The sequence below is a fragment of the Pecten maximus genome, chromosome 5 (assembly GCF_902652985.1).
Source record: "Pecten maximus chromosome 5, xPecMax1.1, whole genome shotgun sequence".
In the NCBI taxonomy this organism is placed as follows: Eukaryota; Metazoa; Mollusca; class Bivalvia; order Pectinida; family Pectinidae; genus Pecten; species Pecten maximus.
This window is the reverse complement of record NC_047019.1, coordinates 2982910-3002944: the sequence shown is the minus strand read 5'-3', so window position 1 is coordinate 3002944 and position 20035 is coordinate 2982910. Positions and strand designations below refer to the sequence as shown.

At 39.6% G+C, this 20035-nt stretch overlaps 1 protein-coding gene across 1 annotated transcript; it reads right to left on the bottom strand.

Annotated features, from left to right (window-relative positions):
* Nucleotides 1-15769: 15769 nt before the first annotated feature.
* LOC117326704 lies at nt 15770-17281 on the bottom strand. Its single transcript, XM_033883426.1, has one exon. The coding sequence runs from the start codon at nt 17279-17281 to the stop codon at nt 15770-15772; it is 1512 nt and encodes a 503-aa protein (XP_033739317.1).
* Between the last annotated feature and the right edge of the window lie 2754 nt (nt 17282-20035).

Genomic DNA, 20035 nt, shown 5'->3' with positions numbered 1-20035 from the left:
TCAGCTTTGTTTCTTGTTCCCCATTTGACAAACATTATGGATCCTCCCTGCAAGTATAAGAACCCTTGGTCAGGACCACTTTGGTATCATTCCATGCAAGTTTCAGCTCAATCCCACCAATGGAACTTGAGAAGAAGTTTGAAATGTGAAAAGTTTACACACAGCGGACGATGAACGACACAGTCAACGACTATAGGTCATCCTGCCCCTAAAAATTGATAATGCCAACTTTAATCTCTCCAGCAATATCAGATTATCTATTTGCAGGCATCTATAAGAAACACTGGAATCTGACAACTTCAATTTCAACCTTTTTGAAATTCAATAGCCAGCTTCCAGCAGGAGAATTCAACTACCTATTAGTGAAAAGTAACTGGTGAGCTAGAAATAAAGCAATTTTTTTTTTTAATTATTGTCAGGTACTGTTTTGAAGCCCTTTTGGACATAGTTTTCAGCTGAAAAGCATTCTAAGCAGATATAAAATGTCAAAAATTTTGTAACCTTTGTCAATAATCTTTTTCTGGTAGTATGATTGATATATTTGACACTTTGCAGAATTTAAATTTTATACATTTATGACCTTTAAAGCTTTTACAAATATGTACTGACAAACCGTATAAAGGGAAATAACTCTATACTTCCAATATCATATCAGTGAATAAGCATGTAACTAGTTTGTGATTCTAATAGAACTATGTTCTGGTTAGAAAGACACATGTATTCAAAGAAACAAGGATTTTCTAACAAGAGCGCACCATTGAATGATCTTCATAGGTTCCATGTCAGATTGATCTTTTCTCTACTTTTCCCTTCCTCTAAGTCTTACTTTAATCTGTGTAAATTCAGCGACAGCCCTCTAGTGCTTTTCAAACAAGGGGAACCTACAATGTATATAAAAAAATTAAGATTTAGCGATAATGGCTGTCTGTTGGCCATGTTGTTTTCGGATTGGTCTCAAAATGCAATACCAGGGACCAAGGGGAACCTACATATGAAATTTGAGAAAGATCCCTTTAGTACCTTCTGTAAAATAGCGAAAACAAACTTCAATTGTCAAAATCCAAGATGACTGCCTGTCGGCCATGTTGTTTTTTGATTGGTCTCAAAATGCAATCCTACAAATGAAATTTGAGAAAGATCCCTCGAGTGCTTTCTGAGAAATAGCGATAAAGAGAATTGTTTACAGAAGGAGGGACGGACGGACGACGGACCATGGACACAGGGCGATTTGAATAGCCCACTATCATCATAGCCTACCATCTCATTCTGATATCTGATGATGGTGGGGCAGGGCTAGCTAAAAATATGATCACATTACCCCAATGATGTTTCACATCAAATGAATTGGCTGTAATCTAAACAAGGGTTAAGATAGAAAAGAGTTTTTAAGCAAAAATTCACCACTGTTTTTGTTTCCATTATTTTTCAGCCTCCCGTGGCTTTTGAGTTGGGAAAATTCATCGACATTTTGAGAAATTTGGGAAAATACCAAACTGCAAAAAAACTGTACTGATTTTGTCAATAAATTTGTTAATATATAGTTCACCATGTCTTCAGCATTATTAAAGTAAACATCAGTGGTTTAAAATCATCATGTGCCCATAATATGCCAGCATGGCGAGATATGACTTGTTGCTCGTAAAGTTCTGAATTTCTTGTTTTAATCCTTTGAAAAGATAAAAAGTTCCTCTAATCAGTCAACGAAAGCTCCTTGTTCAGGTGGCAAATCCCGGTAAGAATAAGTATTCATACCCTGCATGCACTTCACTCTGACAGGGTACAGGAAATCCCTCCTACTCAGTCTACAGCCGATAATGTAGCAAGCCCCTCACAGGGCGGTTGTATGTACACATATTTTTGAGTAGGATACATATATATCAATATATGATTTGGATAAGTATCCTAATTAATGTATCACTAATTCTAACAAGACCTTCATGGGTTTTTTTTTCAGTCGGCATTTGTGTAGTATTTGGTTTTACGATGTCTGCATCATTTGAGCGCTTGAAATCACAGACATCTATTACAAAGCGTTTTAATGATCAAGATCTAAAACAACAAAGATCGCACGCCTCTAGGCCTATGGGATGATGTTACATGTTTGTAGTGATAACATTCATATTAGTTAGGTTTGGAAAATACTTTATGGCTTTGGAAATCGCGATGTTATCATTTACAAAATGTCAGAATAAGTAAAAGAAATATCAAAATTTTTGTTTTTTTTTCAACTTAAATAATTGGGAAATTTCATTGAAATTTTGGGAAAATACAACATTTTTGGTCTAGGGGAAACAGCCGATATTCGGCAGTAAAACAGGCCAAAGAAAAGCACTGTTCACCAAAGTTTCCATTTTGGGGCCCGCCCCTCTGGCTCCAGGGGTCATATCAGCCTCATTTATATAAGATATAATTGCCCTTCCCAAAAAGATGTTTCACACCAAATTTGGTTGTAATCCACCAAAGGATTAAGATGGAGTAGGGTTTTTAAGCAAGAATTCACCAAAGTTCCTTTTTTGGGGCCGGGCCGGGCCGGGCCGGGCCCCGCCCTGCCCCGCCCCGCCCCGCCCCGCCCCGCCCCGCCCCGCCCCGCCCCGCCGGACCCAGGCGTCACACCAGCCTATATATCATCCTACATCCCCAGTTGATGATTTTGTCACACTATGTAATTACTCTGCTTTTACACAGAGGGCATGATCAACAGAAACAAATAGATCGTTGATTTGAATATATAGCAAGCAAACAAGAGTTTTAGTTGTTACATTGTGGACTCTTGGTGTTACAGACCACTGGAACATGGAGAAAACTGGTTTGCATACATGTAGGTACCTATACATGGACGTGGAGACAATCACAGAAAATGCATTTATACAGTTATAGCTTATTTTCATGAATTAACATATGGTGAAAAATAAAAGAAATTGTGGGGGCCAGCCTATGTCAAATCTTCATAGGCATTTACACAATCTTTGGCAATAGCAGTGGAAGTTGGATTATTAGTCACAGTAAAGTGGCTCTTTTAACTGACCCCTAGGCAGTTTCTATCAATTATAGTGATCATGTACTGCATGATAACAGTAAACCCTTTTGCTGAGTCTGGGTATTGGACAACAAAAAGAATAATTTGGACAATTACCTGGTAAATTTAACACAAAGACTAATTTCAGTGGGGGTTAAATGTGAAGTGTCAGATCAAATGACGCATTGCATGCAGAAGACATGTATCAAATTAGATTTTGCAACGTCATTGAAAATTATTATTACGACCATGAATTGCAATGGCACTTGTTAGCTTTTTAGTGACTGAATGGAACTGCATGTTTTCTCAAAATGGTAATAAGCAAGGATTTCATGAACTGCATGTCCTTGTGAAAAAACAGTGAACCAAAGCATTAAAACACACGGTTCACAGCACCAGCATATTATTATAAGTTAAAGAATCTGCTTCACAAATTCTGACATGCATGTGATGGCATATCTTCTGACTAGATGGCCAACTGAAAATAACCACACCTAGGTCAGATGTCTGACTTAAATTATGATACAATGCATCGTAATTCAAGAAATTCTTTTCTGGCTACCTTTTTATTATTGTTTTTGTTTGATAGAATTCACTAAGTACTTATTCACAGACACAATTAGTTAAAATTCTCAAATCCAGTTTTTTCTATGCACATAAAATATTCATTTGATACATCAGTATCAACATTATAAAAGTTGACAGTACTACCTTGGCCTAATACGCTAACAACTCAAAGAGTACTAAGCCCTATCTGTCAAAAATTACCTGCCAAAAAGCATGGCAGGGAGATGATAGGGATCGGTGAGTCTAATCTCGCCGCCCACACATGTAAATTACAATCAAAAGTTACAATGCAAACGGCTTAAGATTCTCCACCATTAAGTGAATGAGAGGTTGGAGGAACTCCCTTTTACATCGTCAGTTCACAAATCATAAAGATGTTTGCTCATGTAGTTCCAAGTCGTCTAAAGCCCCAAAATGTATCTCACTAATTAAAAATATTACAATAAAGGGGAATAGCTCACTATTGGCTTAGATCATATTCTAAAGGCCTCGCATTCCAAAGAACTACAGGTCCTAGCCACTTCTGTCAATATATCTGATATATATATAATCAAGGTTAATAACTCGATCGGCATAGATAAACCACCTAATTTCAGGAAAATTGTAATTTTAGACAAACCATCGAAAATGTGCCACTGGTAAATGGTCTCAATCAACAGACAGATGTTTTCCCTTTTATATAGCGAATCATATACAAAACTGTACGGTCACTTGCAATTTTTGTGTACGATCAGCTGTTGTGAGAGTTTTTGAAGGAACAGCTGCTGAAATGATGAGTTAAGTTTTGTACGATCATTTGATATTATTTAGAGATAATGTTAGTGTTGGGACGATCGATTTTAATCGATCATTGATTACTTTATATCCCGCCAGCCACTATCGCGCGATTATGAAAGCAAATAATCAACTATAGCAGAGGAGGTAACTTGTATGAGTTTTAAACTTGCTGTACTGAATCCATATATAGAAAAATATAGAAGAAATTGCCCAAAATGTGAACAGGGTTCTCACATTTCTAAACATACCTCGGAGGTGTGAGGAGACAGAAGAAAACATTCGGAATATGTTTTGTCTGTGCTGTATTCAAATGAAAAATAACGGGGAATTCGAAGGTACATCCTGTTTCAGTGATGGACGCAACGGCAGTGGAGCACGCCGACAAACAAACTATTTATCCATACCCGGGAGGGAAAGCCAAATCCCGGGTATGGGAACACTTTTGAGTTTGGGGAAATTTGGATATGACAAAAGCAGTCTGCAAAATCTGTAGACGAAAACATGCCAATAACGGTAAGCGTGCTGAAATCCCTGGGAATTCCAGTTTCGTTTTCCTACTTATACACATTACACAGGCTAGGCTTACGAAAAATTGGGGAGAACAAAAATTATTACGTTTTTTATACTGTTTTCTGATCTGTTTTACGATTGCTGAAATGTTACCAGGGCTTTTTCTCACTGGTTTGGGAAGGGGCCTTTTTTTCTCTTTTTGGGAAGAATATTGGTGAATTGGGAAAGATTTTTTCAGGAGTAAACTGAAAATTTTGGGAATTTGGCTTAAATATGAAAAAATTTCAATTGGGAATGGGGCCAATTAACGGCCCCAAAAAATGCTCAGAAAAAGCCCGGGTTACTCATACATTATTTTGAAAAATCCAGAAGTTAGATTGGCGTTCTTGTTTGTTGATAGGTCTATATATATATATATATGCAAGTTTGTTAGTTTTGGAACTCCGTTTTGTAACTTAGCAATAGCCTTCGGTGAGTAACGTTTCCGATTTTATTACTAGACTATAGAGATGTGAAATGTCCGTCAGGGTGGTTACTGTTATTTTTGTTATTTCTATATATTTTTTTTTAAATATAGACTCATTAGACTCAACAGTGTTTACGTTTTTGTTGAAATGTGTAAATGATAAGAGTCTATGTATACATCTAGAATATGGATTACCGGTAAAAAATGTTTTTTCAAAAATCATACTAATCACATGGATCTTTCCAATTCTAAATAAATTCCTTTTAAATTAAGGGCAAATTTGTTGCAAATAAACTGGTTTAGGTTTGGGTTTATGGTTTAAACCTGGTTTTCAAAACGGTTTGTAAACTAAAACTGGTTTGCTCTTGAGAAACAAATGCGAAATTCTAGTTTTCAATATGGAGTCTTTGGGAGAAAAAGCTTCAGAGCAGTATTTGAAACGTTAATACCTCCTGAACGCACAAAAATCCCCCGAATCCCAAATTATGTTGAAGACATACTTCCACAATTCAATGCAATGACAGGGAAACGCATGCAATTCTAGCAGACTTTCTTTCAAACACAAGGGAACACTGTCATACCAATGGGAAAACAATTATTAATATTTATAATTTATATTTTATTTGTCCAGTCAAATGACTCTACAAGCCATAACTGGCAAGTTTGGAGCACGTAGCGCACTTCAAGAGCACATTCTGCATGTGTGTTGACAACATTCGCCATCTTGTTTTCAGAAACGAAACCTTCCAAACCACAACCGGTGGTGGTTTGAATGGTTTAATAAACTAGTTTAGGTTTATCAGAAACAAATGAATGAACCGGTTTCAGTTTAAATGTGGTTTGAAACTGGTTTACTCAACAAATGGAAAGTTTACAGAACCGGTTCGAAACTAAAACTGGTTTTAGGAGAACAAATTCGCCCTAAAATGTTTCATCCCAGGACTTATCGTCTGTGATGCATGCTAGAAGCAAAAAAATAGGTCAATTCAGAAAAAGGTTAAGAACCGATTATATTATCGATAAACAGTAAGTTGTGTTCAACCGATTATCGATTATGATTTCTCCAACCGATTCCCAACACTAGATAATGTACTTTTGTAGTCTGTTTGTCCTCTTTGCAGGCATATACTTGACGTTCAACCGATCAGGCGATGGACAACACTTCAGCCACATTTACATGTAAAACGTGTTACTCGCCGGATAGACGCTCGAATTACAAGCTAAAATACTGATAAATAAATAATTACCGGGAGTTATCGAGAAGACAGAAGATAACTGGGGAGGAAAGCAGCAGACAAATCCATGTGATCGAACTCGAGGACCGCCATCATTACGTAATGTACACGTGGTTGAACCATAAATTCCAATGTCGTCTATTTACGGGGGGTTTCACATTCAACATGCATGATAGAGTATTTACCTTGATCATATAGATCCTTAAGACTTCGATTGTGTCCGTTTTAAGTATCGTCTAATGTTATTTGCGCTAGAAATGGCTATTTTCGACTCATCCGACGGCATGATAAAAAACACTTCGTCTGCCAGGAATAACAAAGCATGGGATTTGCAAGGACGGCTCTAATTGGTCAATAAACCGAAGACGGATGAAAGCGGCGCGCAGATTAACTGTCAGCAGAAACTTCTGCACGCGCTATTATTCCAAGAATTATTTTTCAAAATTCTCCCAATGTTCTTCTGTTGATCTCTCCTACCATTCCCTTTAACAATACATATTTCTTCTATACGATTCAGATTATCTTTTTTGTACTAAACAGATTATATTTTTAAATATGTCTCAAGTACACTTATTTTTTTTTGCAGTTAGTTATGTTATTTACTGTATAAACTTACGCTGTAGGGACACCCAGCGCAGACATGATCTCACGACAGATGTAACATGATAAGATCTAGAGTGGTATATTATATTCTCAACGAGATTCACTACAAGAACACAAAAACTTACTATCAGCTACGTACAGAACGTATAAGACCATATTCTCTATAACCTGACAGTGCTACGTTAGATTTTTACCATACAGAACGATGGGACCATATTCTGCACGAAATACTGGATTTAGATGCTAGACTATATCATACAACTCACATTGTTGCTATTGACAGTATTGTACCGGGTGTCTGACACAGATGTAAATATGATTTCAATCATGAAAAACTTATAAAAAAACATTTCACAATAAAAATGACTAGATCTAGATAACTAGCACGTACATGACGTAAAATAATACTTATGGTATTCTAATGTCAGTGATGACACGATTGACGTTAATCAATGTAATTTGCACACGATGGACTTGGTACAAAAGCCGGTTGGGACCATTTTCGTAGAAGAAAATAATGTTTTTTTCGCGTAGCTTGGCGTGAGCTTCATAACATGAAAGGATGACTCGTCAATCACTGGACATTGAATTTATCCGATTATCGGACACTTTCTAAACAAACAAACTTCTTTTATCTTTTTTTCATCTTAATCTCGTATATAAAATATCCCTGATATAGGGTTATCTTTCAAATACAATGATAATTATAAATGTGTGGTATTTAACACCAGAAACTTACAAAAGACGTAAAATCGTGTCGTCTGCTAGAGAACACAACGCTGGGGAAAATTCTTCGCAAAAAGTGGTGACGTCACAAAAGGGAGGTACATGTAATGACTTTAGCGCCGACCTGGGATTCAAGGATGCGCACCACTAAGATTCAATATAAAAATCAGAACGCCGTTCTGGCACAAAGTAGATTACAATTGATTCCACGAGGAAAATGGGTATCTGGAAGCTCTTTTACCCATGTCAGATAATCTAACAGCTATACTGAGATACGTGCTGAATGTAAACTATATAGCATTGTTAGATCTCCTATCCCTTAAAATGTATTTATTATCTTATATAAGATATATTATCACGATATGCCGAAACACAATACGACATAGAATTATAATTTAACTCATTCTATTATAGCAATTATACACAACGAGGAAATTTTTTTTTCAAATATTTTTTTATGTATGTGTGTGTTTCGGCACAAGTTGTATAAAGCAATCTGATACTTTCTCAATTAAGAAAAGTAAAATAAGCGTATATATCATCTATTGTTAACTTTACATATAATGAATGAGCCAATAGTGAAAATTGGAGTTAATATCTCATTTACATATTTTAATTGCTCATTTAAATATGATTTAAAATTTGGGTATAGTAACATCTAATTTTTTTCTGTGGTCTGATCTAGCCCACCATCCTCTCTTTGGTGCCATTACTATAAATGACTGCATGCTTACAACCGAAACCAGAGTGAAGTCTGATTTACAAATTTTTTACTGTTAATCTTAAAATGAATCATAAAACATTAACCAACAGAACAGGTCCGGAGTTATATATGCGCATAGAGTACAAAATTCACTATTGGAATTTTTCTCACTACATGTACATGACAGTTGGTAAGATGCAGAAATGAATCAATACTTTGAAGGAAATCGTTTGCTTTCAAACGTTAGGTGAACGTTACAATACGTATGCTTAACGTATGCTTAACGTATGCTTAGGAATGTTATTGAATATAAAGAAACACAGCTTTCTGAACGCAGATAGATACAGAAATCTAATTTTCAAATGTACAGATATTGACACCCTTTGTCTGATCTTCAATGAAATTAGTAAATTATATATAAATATATACAGTACATGTAAAAGTTTTCTAGGATGGACATTGTTTCAATAACTTGTTCTTCTTAAATAGATGTACATTATAATTATACGATCTTTTCACTAATATTTTTTTTGAAAAAAAAAAAAACAATGTACAAAATCATTACAAGTAAATTATTTACATAACAAATGACATTTTGTCACAATGTACAAGTAAAAAACAGTAGTTACAAAACGTACTTTTATATATATGTACATACCATCCAAATTTCTCTCTTAATACATGAATCTATATTTAGAATATTTTCAACGACGCAACTCCATGTTGGGATCACTCCTCCTCACTCATTACCTGGATTTTTACGCTTGAGACCTCTGATATCTTTTAAAATCCATGGCAGTTTTATCCGGATCAGTACCAAACTCAACTTATATGGACGTTGTGTCTCCACAGATATTTTTTTTCAAAATCCATAAGGATCTGATATGTCATGATAGATTTTAAATCAATGACTCTTTTATTATACACAAACTTTATAGTTTTTTCAAGCAGTTGTAATTGAAGAGTTTAAAATGTAATCTAGTTCTAGGAATCTTTCTATCTGTAATATATAGTTCTTTCACGTGATTCTTTTGTTTGCATTAGAAAGTGCCGTCCTGGCGCATCGTAGCAAAACTAAGCCCGATCAAGATGCGGGGAAATTTAAGTGAAACAAGCAAGGCTGAATAGAGCGATTTTATATAATACACTTTGAACGTACGCATTTCTATGATATGCAAATCTGAAATATCACAGAATTCATAAAACAAAAGCCATTTTTGAAAGATACAAAATGTATAAGCTGTGCACTTACAAATTAGTCAATTTCAAATATGAAAATAACACTTGATTTTGCAATTGTTAAAACGTCATAGTCCACTATAATGAACAACAACAGTAGGCCTATATTACATGTACTTGTAGGAGTTCTATTATAGAATGCTTTCGTCACAAAAATGTCATAAAATGGTCATTCTTTATACTGTGAATGATTTAGAAAACTAAAAGAGGTCGCACAACTTTTCATTCTTCTCAAGAGGTATGGTCGTTTTCCGCCTATCCTGATCTAAGCCATGATACAGGTAAAATATCACGTGACCCCAGTGATTCCCACCGTACAAAAATAGATCGTCATGGTCCATTGGCGCGCCGTGTCTGAACGGATAATTAAGTAAAATTGACACGTTAGTTTAAACAATATTTATTTGAGCAGTGGCGTAGGAAGTCGTCAAAAAGGGGGGGGGGGGGGGGGGGGGGGGGCAAAATTTTTTTTAACCTTAAATTTTACGCACTAAACAAATCGTATGCCATCTCCGCAAAATTAGGCAATAATATTATCATTTCAACATCCCATGATAATTTTGATAATTTATGTAGTACAAAATAAGTTATTTACGCAAATCAGGATATATTATTTATGGCAAAACATGAATCACCAGGCCCGGCCAGGATTTTCCAAAGGGCGGGGTGGTCCAGTAATTTAGTAATAATGCGAGCGTCGCAGGCGCGAGGCCGATTTTTTTTTTTTTTTTTTTACGAGGGGTCTGAGGGGCCGCCCAGCGGGTCCAGGGCAGCGCCCTGATATGGGGTTCAAGGGGGTCTAAGCCCTCCGCGGAAAATGAATATAGCACATTTCCAATAATTCGGGATCAGGCGCGGATCAAGGAGTTTTCGAAAGGGGGGTCTGGTAATTAAGTGATCATGCGAGCGCCGTAGGCGCGAGCCGATTTTTTTTCCCTTTTTGCGAGAGGTCTGGGGGCCGCCCAGCGGGTCCCAGGGTGGCGAATCCCCCCTGTGGATCTGCAATCGAAAGGGGGGGGGGGGGGAGGGCAATAATTTAGTGATAAAGCGAGCGCCGTAGGCGCGAGCCGAATTTTTTTTTGTATTTCCTCGTACCTGTCGGTAATTAGTATCACTCTATTCACGTTAAAACCGCGCATTCTTATTCATGTTGTGTTTCTGTCTTGTTCTCATTATGAACTCAATTAACTTCACAAATTATCATCAACTTATTGAATCTATGTGATGAAGTTTAGCAAAATTTCGTATTAAGATATAAATATGTGACGTTTACAGGGTCCGTATCAGTCACTACTGATGATCCATATTGTCTAACATATAATTAGTTTTACTCGAGTCCTCAGTGCAAAAATATACAGAAATATACAGCTGACCTGGCTGTGTTTATGTAATATACATCAAGTACCAACTAGCTATACAGCTGAAATATAACACAATGATTGCTCAGTTCCTCTGAGTAATCCTACAGTATAAATACAAATATACCTAAACAGAGAGCTATTTATATTAACAGAACGGAATAATATACTACATGAAATAATGAGTGCTCCCTGACCAAAATGAATCTTCCCTATCTGGGGTTTATTCCGGGCAATATCACATTATACAACTATGATTACTTTATATATGAGGGTAAGAGAGTTTCAACACTCATTGACCGAGTGAGCACTCACTTTGACCGAGTGCTCACTTTTACCGAGCGCTCACTTCACTGAGTACTCACTGCTACCGAGCACTCACTTCTACCGAGCACTCACTGAGTACTCACTTCTTACTGAGCACTCCCTAGCATATATTTAACGTTAGGCATGTACGTACAGTACAACACTCGGGGCTCTCAGACACTTTCTTATAAACCACGAGCAGACCCAAGGCTATTGATATTAATACACTTACAACGTATGTGATGTACCGATCACATAGACTAACTAGAGTCCCCACGGAGAAGGGAAGCCTTACTCAGGCACATCTGCCTCCGTACTCTACCGTAAGTTATTACATACACAATAAGTACTTTGATATAGGGAAGCCTTGTTCAGGCACGTCTATATCTTAACTAATACCTTTTTGTCCGGCCTTATCTCGTTCGTGTCAGACGAAGAAGTGAACAATATCTAGTTTCGACCGCCGCCTTTTATACTCTCGCGAAAGGGAAACTAGCGCCACCTATTATAAAATCAGGATCTTTAGAACGCTTCTAAACCTCCTAGGTGTATATTACTTACAAACGTCTACCTGACGTCGAGACTAATAAACAAAGTAGAAGACGGACAGTCCGGAACGACAGGTAACATAACACACAACAGTGGTTCACCACACTACCCACGCCTCCGAGCAACACGTGTCCCCACGTTCTAACACAAGTAAAGCTAAAACAATAACTAACACTCAAGGGTTTAATAAGGAAGTTACATGAAAATCGATTTAGGAAAAGCGATTGAGGTTCTCCTGCTCAAAGAACTCGAAAAACTCGACTATCTGGATGTCCCGTCCTCCCTCTGAATACCGGGTAGTCTTCGTTACAGTCCTTCGGCTAGCAGGCGGCTCTTGCTCTGTCTGAGTGGCAACATTAACATAGGTGCATGTTTTCTTTGCACTAGGGGCAGTGCTTACCACTGGCATTGGAACCATGTTGATAGGATCCTTCGGATGGGGCTTGACTGAAGTTGCAGTTTCTGACTTCCTCTTTGGGGCTCGAACTGGTTCTGGTCGCGTTGGTCTTCTGATAGTACGCCCGACCAGAAGACTGTCTCCCTAGTCTTCAGAAGACAAGCCATTACCCTCAGAAGATTCCGATATCTCCCCCAGGAGGTCACCAGGATCTTGCGCCTTCCAGCTCTCTACATCAGTTTGTACAGCGGGAGCTTGGGATGACGTTGAAGGCCGGTCTTCCTCCAAACTCTGTTCCACAGCCTTGGGAGCACTCCTGTCGTTGTCAGTATGACGTTTACGGTGCCGATTCATATTAGCAGCACGGAAAGTTTTGTAGCCGCAATCAGGGCACGTGAGAGTCTTCCTTTCCATTGTCTCTAGGCCACACTCCAGGATATGCTTCCTCATGTCATCCATGTTGTTGGCACGGAAGGAACACATAGGGCACTGTTTGACGGGAGTTGTCTTAGTCTTAACCATTCTGGGGATGTCTGCAATGACAAAGAGAGGTAGCTTACTAAAACGTAGTGACCATTCTAGTAGAATGAAGTGTAATCAGAATGCCACTGAGGTTTACGTCGCGTACGTCTTGGGTTTGCTCCATTAGGTTCACACCCATTCTCACTACTGAATTTCTCACCTAATTCCTCAAGCACCAAGTCTTTCTCAGTTTTCTCTACACTCTCATTCTGACTTTGCTCAAAACACGTTTCATCCACCTGAACTTGCACATCTTTTCGTCCGAATGCTTCCGCTCTACTTTCACCACGCAATATTTGGGGGTGTCTCGTTCTCATGCGGTCAGCATGGATCACTTGAGTCTTTCCCCTATAACCACACGGAACCCTATAGGTCACCTCTGTCAATCTAGTGAGTATCTTAAAAGGTCCCCGCCATCGGCTTGCTAACTTGTGGGTGGTCCCAGCCGGAATACTTGGGAAGAAGACATAGACAGAATCACCTGGCTCAAACTTGGTCCAAGACAACTTCTGGTCATGATAACGCTTTTGTCGGAGCATCGCACCTTTTGAGTGTTTCCTAACCAGTTCGTGTGCATTTTCCATCTTCTCCTTTAACTGCCAAGCCCATTGGTTTTGAGGAATGGTCTTGATATTCCTTGGCATTTCATACTGAATGTCTAGGGGAGTACTCGTTTCCCTTCCTAGCATCATAGCATTAGGCGAATTCCCAGTGGTCTCGTGTTCTGTAGAGCGATACGCCATCATTACATATGGCAAGTGTTCGTCCCAATCAGTCTGATGGTTATTTACAAAGGCACTCAGCATAGTCACAAGCGTCTTGTTGAACCGTTCTACCATTCCATCTGATTTGGGATGATAGGGAGTGGTATGTGTTTTGTTGATTTGTAGTAATAAGCACATCTCCCGAAAGAGAGAGCTTTCAAATTGGGATCCCTGATCGGAATGGAGGCTGTAAGGTACACCAAACCTAGCTATCACCTCCTCTACGAGAATCTTGGCCACAGTCTGTGCTTCCATGTTTGGCATGGCAAAACTCTCTGTCCACTTGGTATAGTAGTCCGAAACTACCAATATGTGTCGGTTACCCTGCTGTGTACTTGGGAGTTCACAGAGAATATCTATGGCTATCCTCTCCATGGGAAAACCCGACTCAACCATCTGCATAGGGGCTCGCTTGGTTTTACTTGAACTCTTTCGTTTGCTACACTGAGGACATCCGATCACATATTGTTTCACATCGTTTTGAATTCCTGGCCAATAGAAACTTTGTCGAATTTTGGCCAAAGTCTTCTTTATACCCAAGTGTCCAGAACTGCGATTGTCATGACTGTGGGTCAACACTGTTCGTCTTTCTGCTGCAGGAACAATTGCTTGTAGACTTGTTGCTGAATTGGGGTTTTTCCGATACAACATGTCACCATGTATCACCAGGGATTCAAATTGGGCCCATAATGTTTTCACGATTATGCTCCGGTCACCAATTTCCTTGTATGGAGGTTTCTCTCCTTCCCTCACCCATTTAAACACTACTGCAATATCAGCATCATCTTCCTGCTTTTGTTGAAGTATTGACGACTCAAATTTTGACTCTTGGTCTTCCAAGTCCTCCTTCGTTTTGGGGCTGCATGCCATGACAGTTTTTTCAGTCTCCGTCTCGGTACGTTTCTCCCACATGGGATCGAACCCACATTGTCGGCACGGTATCCGACTTAAGGCATCCGCATTGCGATGCTGACTTCCTGGTCTGTGTTTGATGTCCATGTTATAGGAACTCAAAACCTGCAACCATCTGGCCATTTGACCTTCTGGCGCCTTAAAGTTAAGTAGCCAGCGTAGAGAACTGTGATCCGTTCTCACCGTAAACCTCCTACCATACAGGTAGTGTTTGAAATGTTTCACAAAGTGCACAACCGCTAACAACTCTTTCCTTGTTACACAGTAACTCCTTTCAGATTTCGTCAGCATCCGGCCTGCATATGCGATAGGTCTCTCATTCCCATCAATGTTTTGAGAAAGAACTGCACCAATAGCTTTGTCACTTGCATCAGTGTCCAGAATAAACGGTTGTGTGAAATCTGGATGGGCTAGTATAGGGGCATTGATTAGCTGATGCTTTAGTGTGGTGAATGCCTCCTGGCAGGCATTGGTCCACTCAAAAGTTCTGTCTTTCTCAGTCAGTCGGTGCAGACAGCTAGCAATCTGTGAAAAGTTTCTTACAAACCTCCTGTAATATCCACAGAATCCAAGAAATGATCTCACCTCTTTAATGTTCTTCGGCACAGGCCACTGTTCAACAACTTTCACTTTTTCATTATCAGTAGCTATTCCTTCCTCTGATATCACATGTCCGAGATAGATCACCTCTTTTCCAAACAGTTGGCATTTCTTGGTTTTAAGTTTCAATCCTGCAGTAAGAAGTCTTTCAAACACAGTTTGCAGATTTTGTAACATGTCCTCAAAATCCTTTCCAACCACGATCACATCATCTAAATAAATGAGACAAATTTGCCACTGAAGTCCAGCTAACACAGTCTCCATAAGCCGCTCAAATGTGGCTGGAGCAGAAGTCAACCCAAAAGGCATCACCTGGAATTCATATAATCCAGTCCTAGTTGAAAAGGCAGTTTAAGGACGGTCCTCCCTCTCTAGTTCAACTTGCCAGTACCCTGCATTCAGGTCGAGTGTAGAAAACCAAGTACACCCCGACAAGTGGTCCAATGCCTCATCAATGCGTGGCAATGGATAGGCATCATGAATGCTCACAGCATTGAGACGCCTATAGTCAACACAGAATCAGAGACTACCGTCTTTCTTTTGTACTAAAACAATACCCGATGACCAGAGGCTGGTAGACTTCTGAATTACTCCACGGTCCAGCATATCATTGACTTGTCTATCCACCTCAGGGCTCAAATGTGCTGGCACTCTCCTTAGTGGTTGTTTGATGGGTCGGGCATCACTAGTTTCTATTTTGTGTTTCACCACTGTTGTTCGTCCAAGATCACTGTCAGTGGCTGCGAACAGATTCTTGTATGCCAATAACAAAGATTTGACTTTATTGCTCTGTTCCGGAGTCAGGTGTTCTTTTGACCTCTGTAGTAGTTGGTGTAAATCCTCTCTGAGCTCTCCAGAGGGTGCACAACTAGACGAGGATGTTGTCTCAATGACACTTGTTACAGGACTAGCACGAGCAATATTTGTACCTGGGTAGACCGTTTGCGGATCTTCCTGAAGATTCATGAGTCTCACAGGAACTGTAGTCTCATAACAAACCAATGATCGGGCAACGAGAGCCTTGTCATTTTTCAGGAAGGAGTCAGCTCCTTCAATAAGAAGTGACTCGCTATTCATATGTTCACCTGATGGAGAACGTAATTCCCCAGCAATAACCATCTCACTCTTACCAGGAATGGTTATCTTTTCGGAGGCAACAACTCGAAAGCATCCAAGTGTACCCTCGTACTTAGTGTCCACTGGCACGTCGTCCAACACTAAAGATCCTCGCTTTAAATCAATCAAGCCATTTCTTGATTTCAAGAAGTCAAGACCAAGAATTCCTTCTGTGCTTATTTTGGCTACCACAGCCTCAAAGTACACGTCCCGGCAACCTTCTGGCTTGATCATAAATCCTCCCTGACCAAGGACTTTCAACTCACTGCCATTAGCAGCCATGATATCCTTTTTAACCTCTTTCAATTTGGGTCTTCTCTCCTCTGGAATTTTCTCATATGACTCCTGTGACAAAATGGTCACTGTGGCTCCAGTATCAACCAAAAGTTTCACTTTGGTATGCTGTACCTCAGCATTGATGTATAGTCCAGCCTCTTGAGCAGCCGAGGAAACTCCAATCCCAGCGGATGGTTTACTACTTCGCTTCCTCGTCCTTGTCCTTACCGGATTAGCTACTCCTGTTGATGCTGTCTTTGACTCTTTCTTAAGCCGAGGGCAGTCTCTGCGAAAATGTCCTATTTCTTGACACTTGTAACAACGTCGATCAGTGCTATTCTTTGCATCCTGTCCTTGCTGGGCAGGTCGGTTCTGCTTTTTCCTTACAGCTTGGAGCTGACTAATATCAGTTTGCATCTTCTCCAACTTTTCCTGGATACTACTCAACATAGATTCCATCGCAGATTTCTCAGATTTTGCTGAATGTGTCGATTCAGTACTCTCAGTACTTGCTGTTCTGAGATATGAGCGACCTTCATTTCCATGTTTTTCTGCTTTCTTGTAAGCTTCCAGCTCCACTGCAAGATGAATCGCATCCGTCAGATTATCAGGTCTGGCTTGTTTTATACGAATTCGCATATCTGAGTCAGCTAAGGATTCTAGAAACTGTTGTTTGGCCAATGTTTCTCTCACCCCAACTTCAACAGTGGGATATATGTCAAGTTGACTAATCTTCGAATAGCTTGACCAAGTTCTGGAAGCGTCTCATTGGCTCGCTGCCTTCTCTCCAGCAATTGTACTCGATAAAGCTCCGTTTGATTGGGTGGGGCAAACCGTTGTTCAAGAGCTGTTATCAGTGAGAAATAATGCTCCTGTTTCCTGGCAGGCAAATCCCCAAGTATACCTTGAGCTTGTCCCCTCAAACTCACAGCTAGGTACAGACCCATCTCCTGCTCTGTCCATCTATTGATTCGAGCGCATGCCTCAAAATGAGACAGATAATCTCTCCAAGGTGTGGTGCCATCATAAGTAGATGCTTTAACAGACACAAATTTTGTTTTGTGTTTTCTTACTGGAGATTGATCCTCGTAATCACTATCATCCATATCCCACATTGCCCTTGGATTTATTCTCTTCACCCGAGCAGAGTCATAGCTTGATATATATTCCTTCTCCTTTAATCGAGCTGACCTCCTCTGATTGCTGTCACGACAGGTAATATTGTCCTCCTTATTCCCTTCATTAAAATGAGAGGAATATGTGCTCTCAGAGAACCTTACTTTAGGACTGCTCTCTGTTTTACTTCGGACACCATGATTCCCTTTATATGTCGATGAATCCTTCAGTCCATGTCTACTCGAAGTCTCTCGCAGGCTCTGATTTTCAATATCAAGCCGGCGTAACTGCTCCTGCATTTGTTCGATCTCCTTATCTATCTCATCTGGAGATGAAAGATCTTCGTGATTGTCCATTATACTGCTATAGAGCACAGACAAGTCCCTCTTTTCTGCACGAGTTTTATCAGCTGCATGCATAGACATAAATCCAGAGTCTCTATAATGACTGCTCCCTTTTGACATAGGCTGTTTTGGTGTTGAATGATAACTTTGGTCACTTCGCTCACCAAACCGCTTTTCAGAGTCCATCAAATCAATGCGAGGAGTTCCATTGACCATTTTCATCAATACAAAAATAACAGTTTAATTCTGATATCAAATTTTATTTAAACCTGAGTATTCGAGCACACCAAAAATATAGACAACAGGATCACCACCGCTGCCACCAAATTATGTGACGTTTACAGGGTCCGTATCAGTCACTACTGATGATCCATATTGTCTAACATATAATTAGTTTTACTCGAGTCCTCAGTGCAAAAATATACAGAAATATACAGCTGACCTGGCTGTGTTTATGTAATATACATCAAGTACCAACTAGCTATACAGTTGAAATATAACACAATGATTGCTCAGTTCCTCTGAGTAATCCTACAGTATAAATACAAATATACCTAAACAGAGAGCTATTTATATTAACAGAACGGAATAATATACTACATGAAATAATGAGTGCTCCCTGACCAAAATGAATCTTCCCTATCTGGGGTTTATTCCGGGCAATATCACATTATACAACTATGATTACTATATATATGAGGGTAAGAGAGTTTCAACACTCATTGACCGAGTGAGCACTCACTTTGACTGAGTGCTCACTTTTACCGAGCGCTCACTTCACTGAGTACTCACTGCTACCGAGCACTCACTTCTACCGAGCACTCACTGAGTACTCACTTCTTACTGAGCACTCCCTAGCATATATTTAACGTTAGGCATGTACGTACAGTACAACACTCGGGGCTCTCAGACACTTTCTTATAAACCACGAGCAGACCCAAGGCTATTGATATTAATACACTTACAACGTATGTGATGTACCGATCACATAGACTAACTAGAGTCCCCACGGAGAAGGGAAGCCTTACTCAGGCACATCTGCCTCCGTACTCTACCGTAAGTTATTACATACACAATAAGTACTTTGATATAGGGAAGCCTTGTTCAGGCACGTCTATATCTTAACTAATACCTTTTGTCCGGCCTTATCTCGTTCGTGTCAGACGAAGAAGTGAACAATATCTAGTTTCGACCGCCGCCTTTTATACTCTCGCGAAAGGGAAACTAGCGCCACCTATTATAAAATCAGGATCTTTAGAACGCTTCTAAACCTCCTAGGTGTATATTACTTACAAACGTCTACCTGACGTCGAGACTAATAAACAAAGTAGAAGACGGACAGTCCGGAACGACAGGTAACATAACACACAACAGTGGTTCACCACAAATATTGACTTACCAGGCTATTGCAGACGACCGACACACAGGTCTGAGGATTGATATACTAGCATAAAAGTCGGAATGTTCCGGATGTACAAGATACAGTTTTTATCGTTGCCTTCAAGAAAACATTATCGGTTCGAAAATATACAGATATTTATCGAAATGAATATATAAATTCGTGTTTTTTCCCCTTTTTTAGATTTTGGATGTCAAAAAGTGTGGGGGGGGGGGGGGGGGGGGGGCAAAAAGATATGTTTGCCCCCCACTGAAAAAGGGGGGGGGGCAATTGCCCCCCCCCCTGCCCCCCTCCCCCCCCCCCCCCCCCCCCCCCCCCGCTTCCTACGCCACTGTTGAGGATAAGTAATACAATACAACAAATCAAAAGTATACAAGAGGATTTGGTAACAAGCTTAGAGCTTAGGTAAAACCATCTCCTTAAAAGGAATTTTACACTACCCATCCATGTATGCCTGTTGTCGACGTAGTAGTTCATTTACATTTTAATTGGAATGTTACGGGGTAGATCGGTTATGATTTCACTCTTTTTCTT

What these genes read in the sequence shown, in the direction of transcription:
- LOC117326704 (XM_033883426.1), bottom strand. Translation starts at nt 17,281, where the DNA reads ATGCGAATTCGTATAAAACAAGCCAGACCTGATAATCTGACGGATGCG.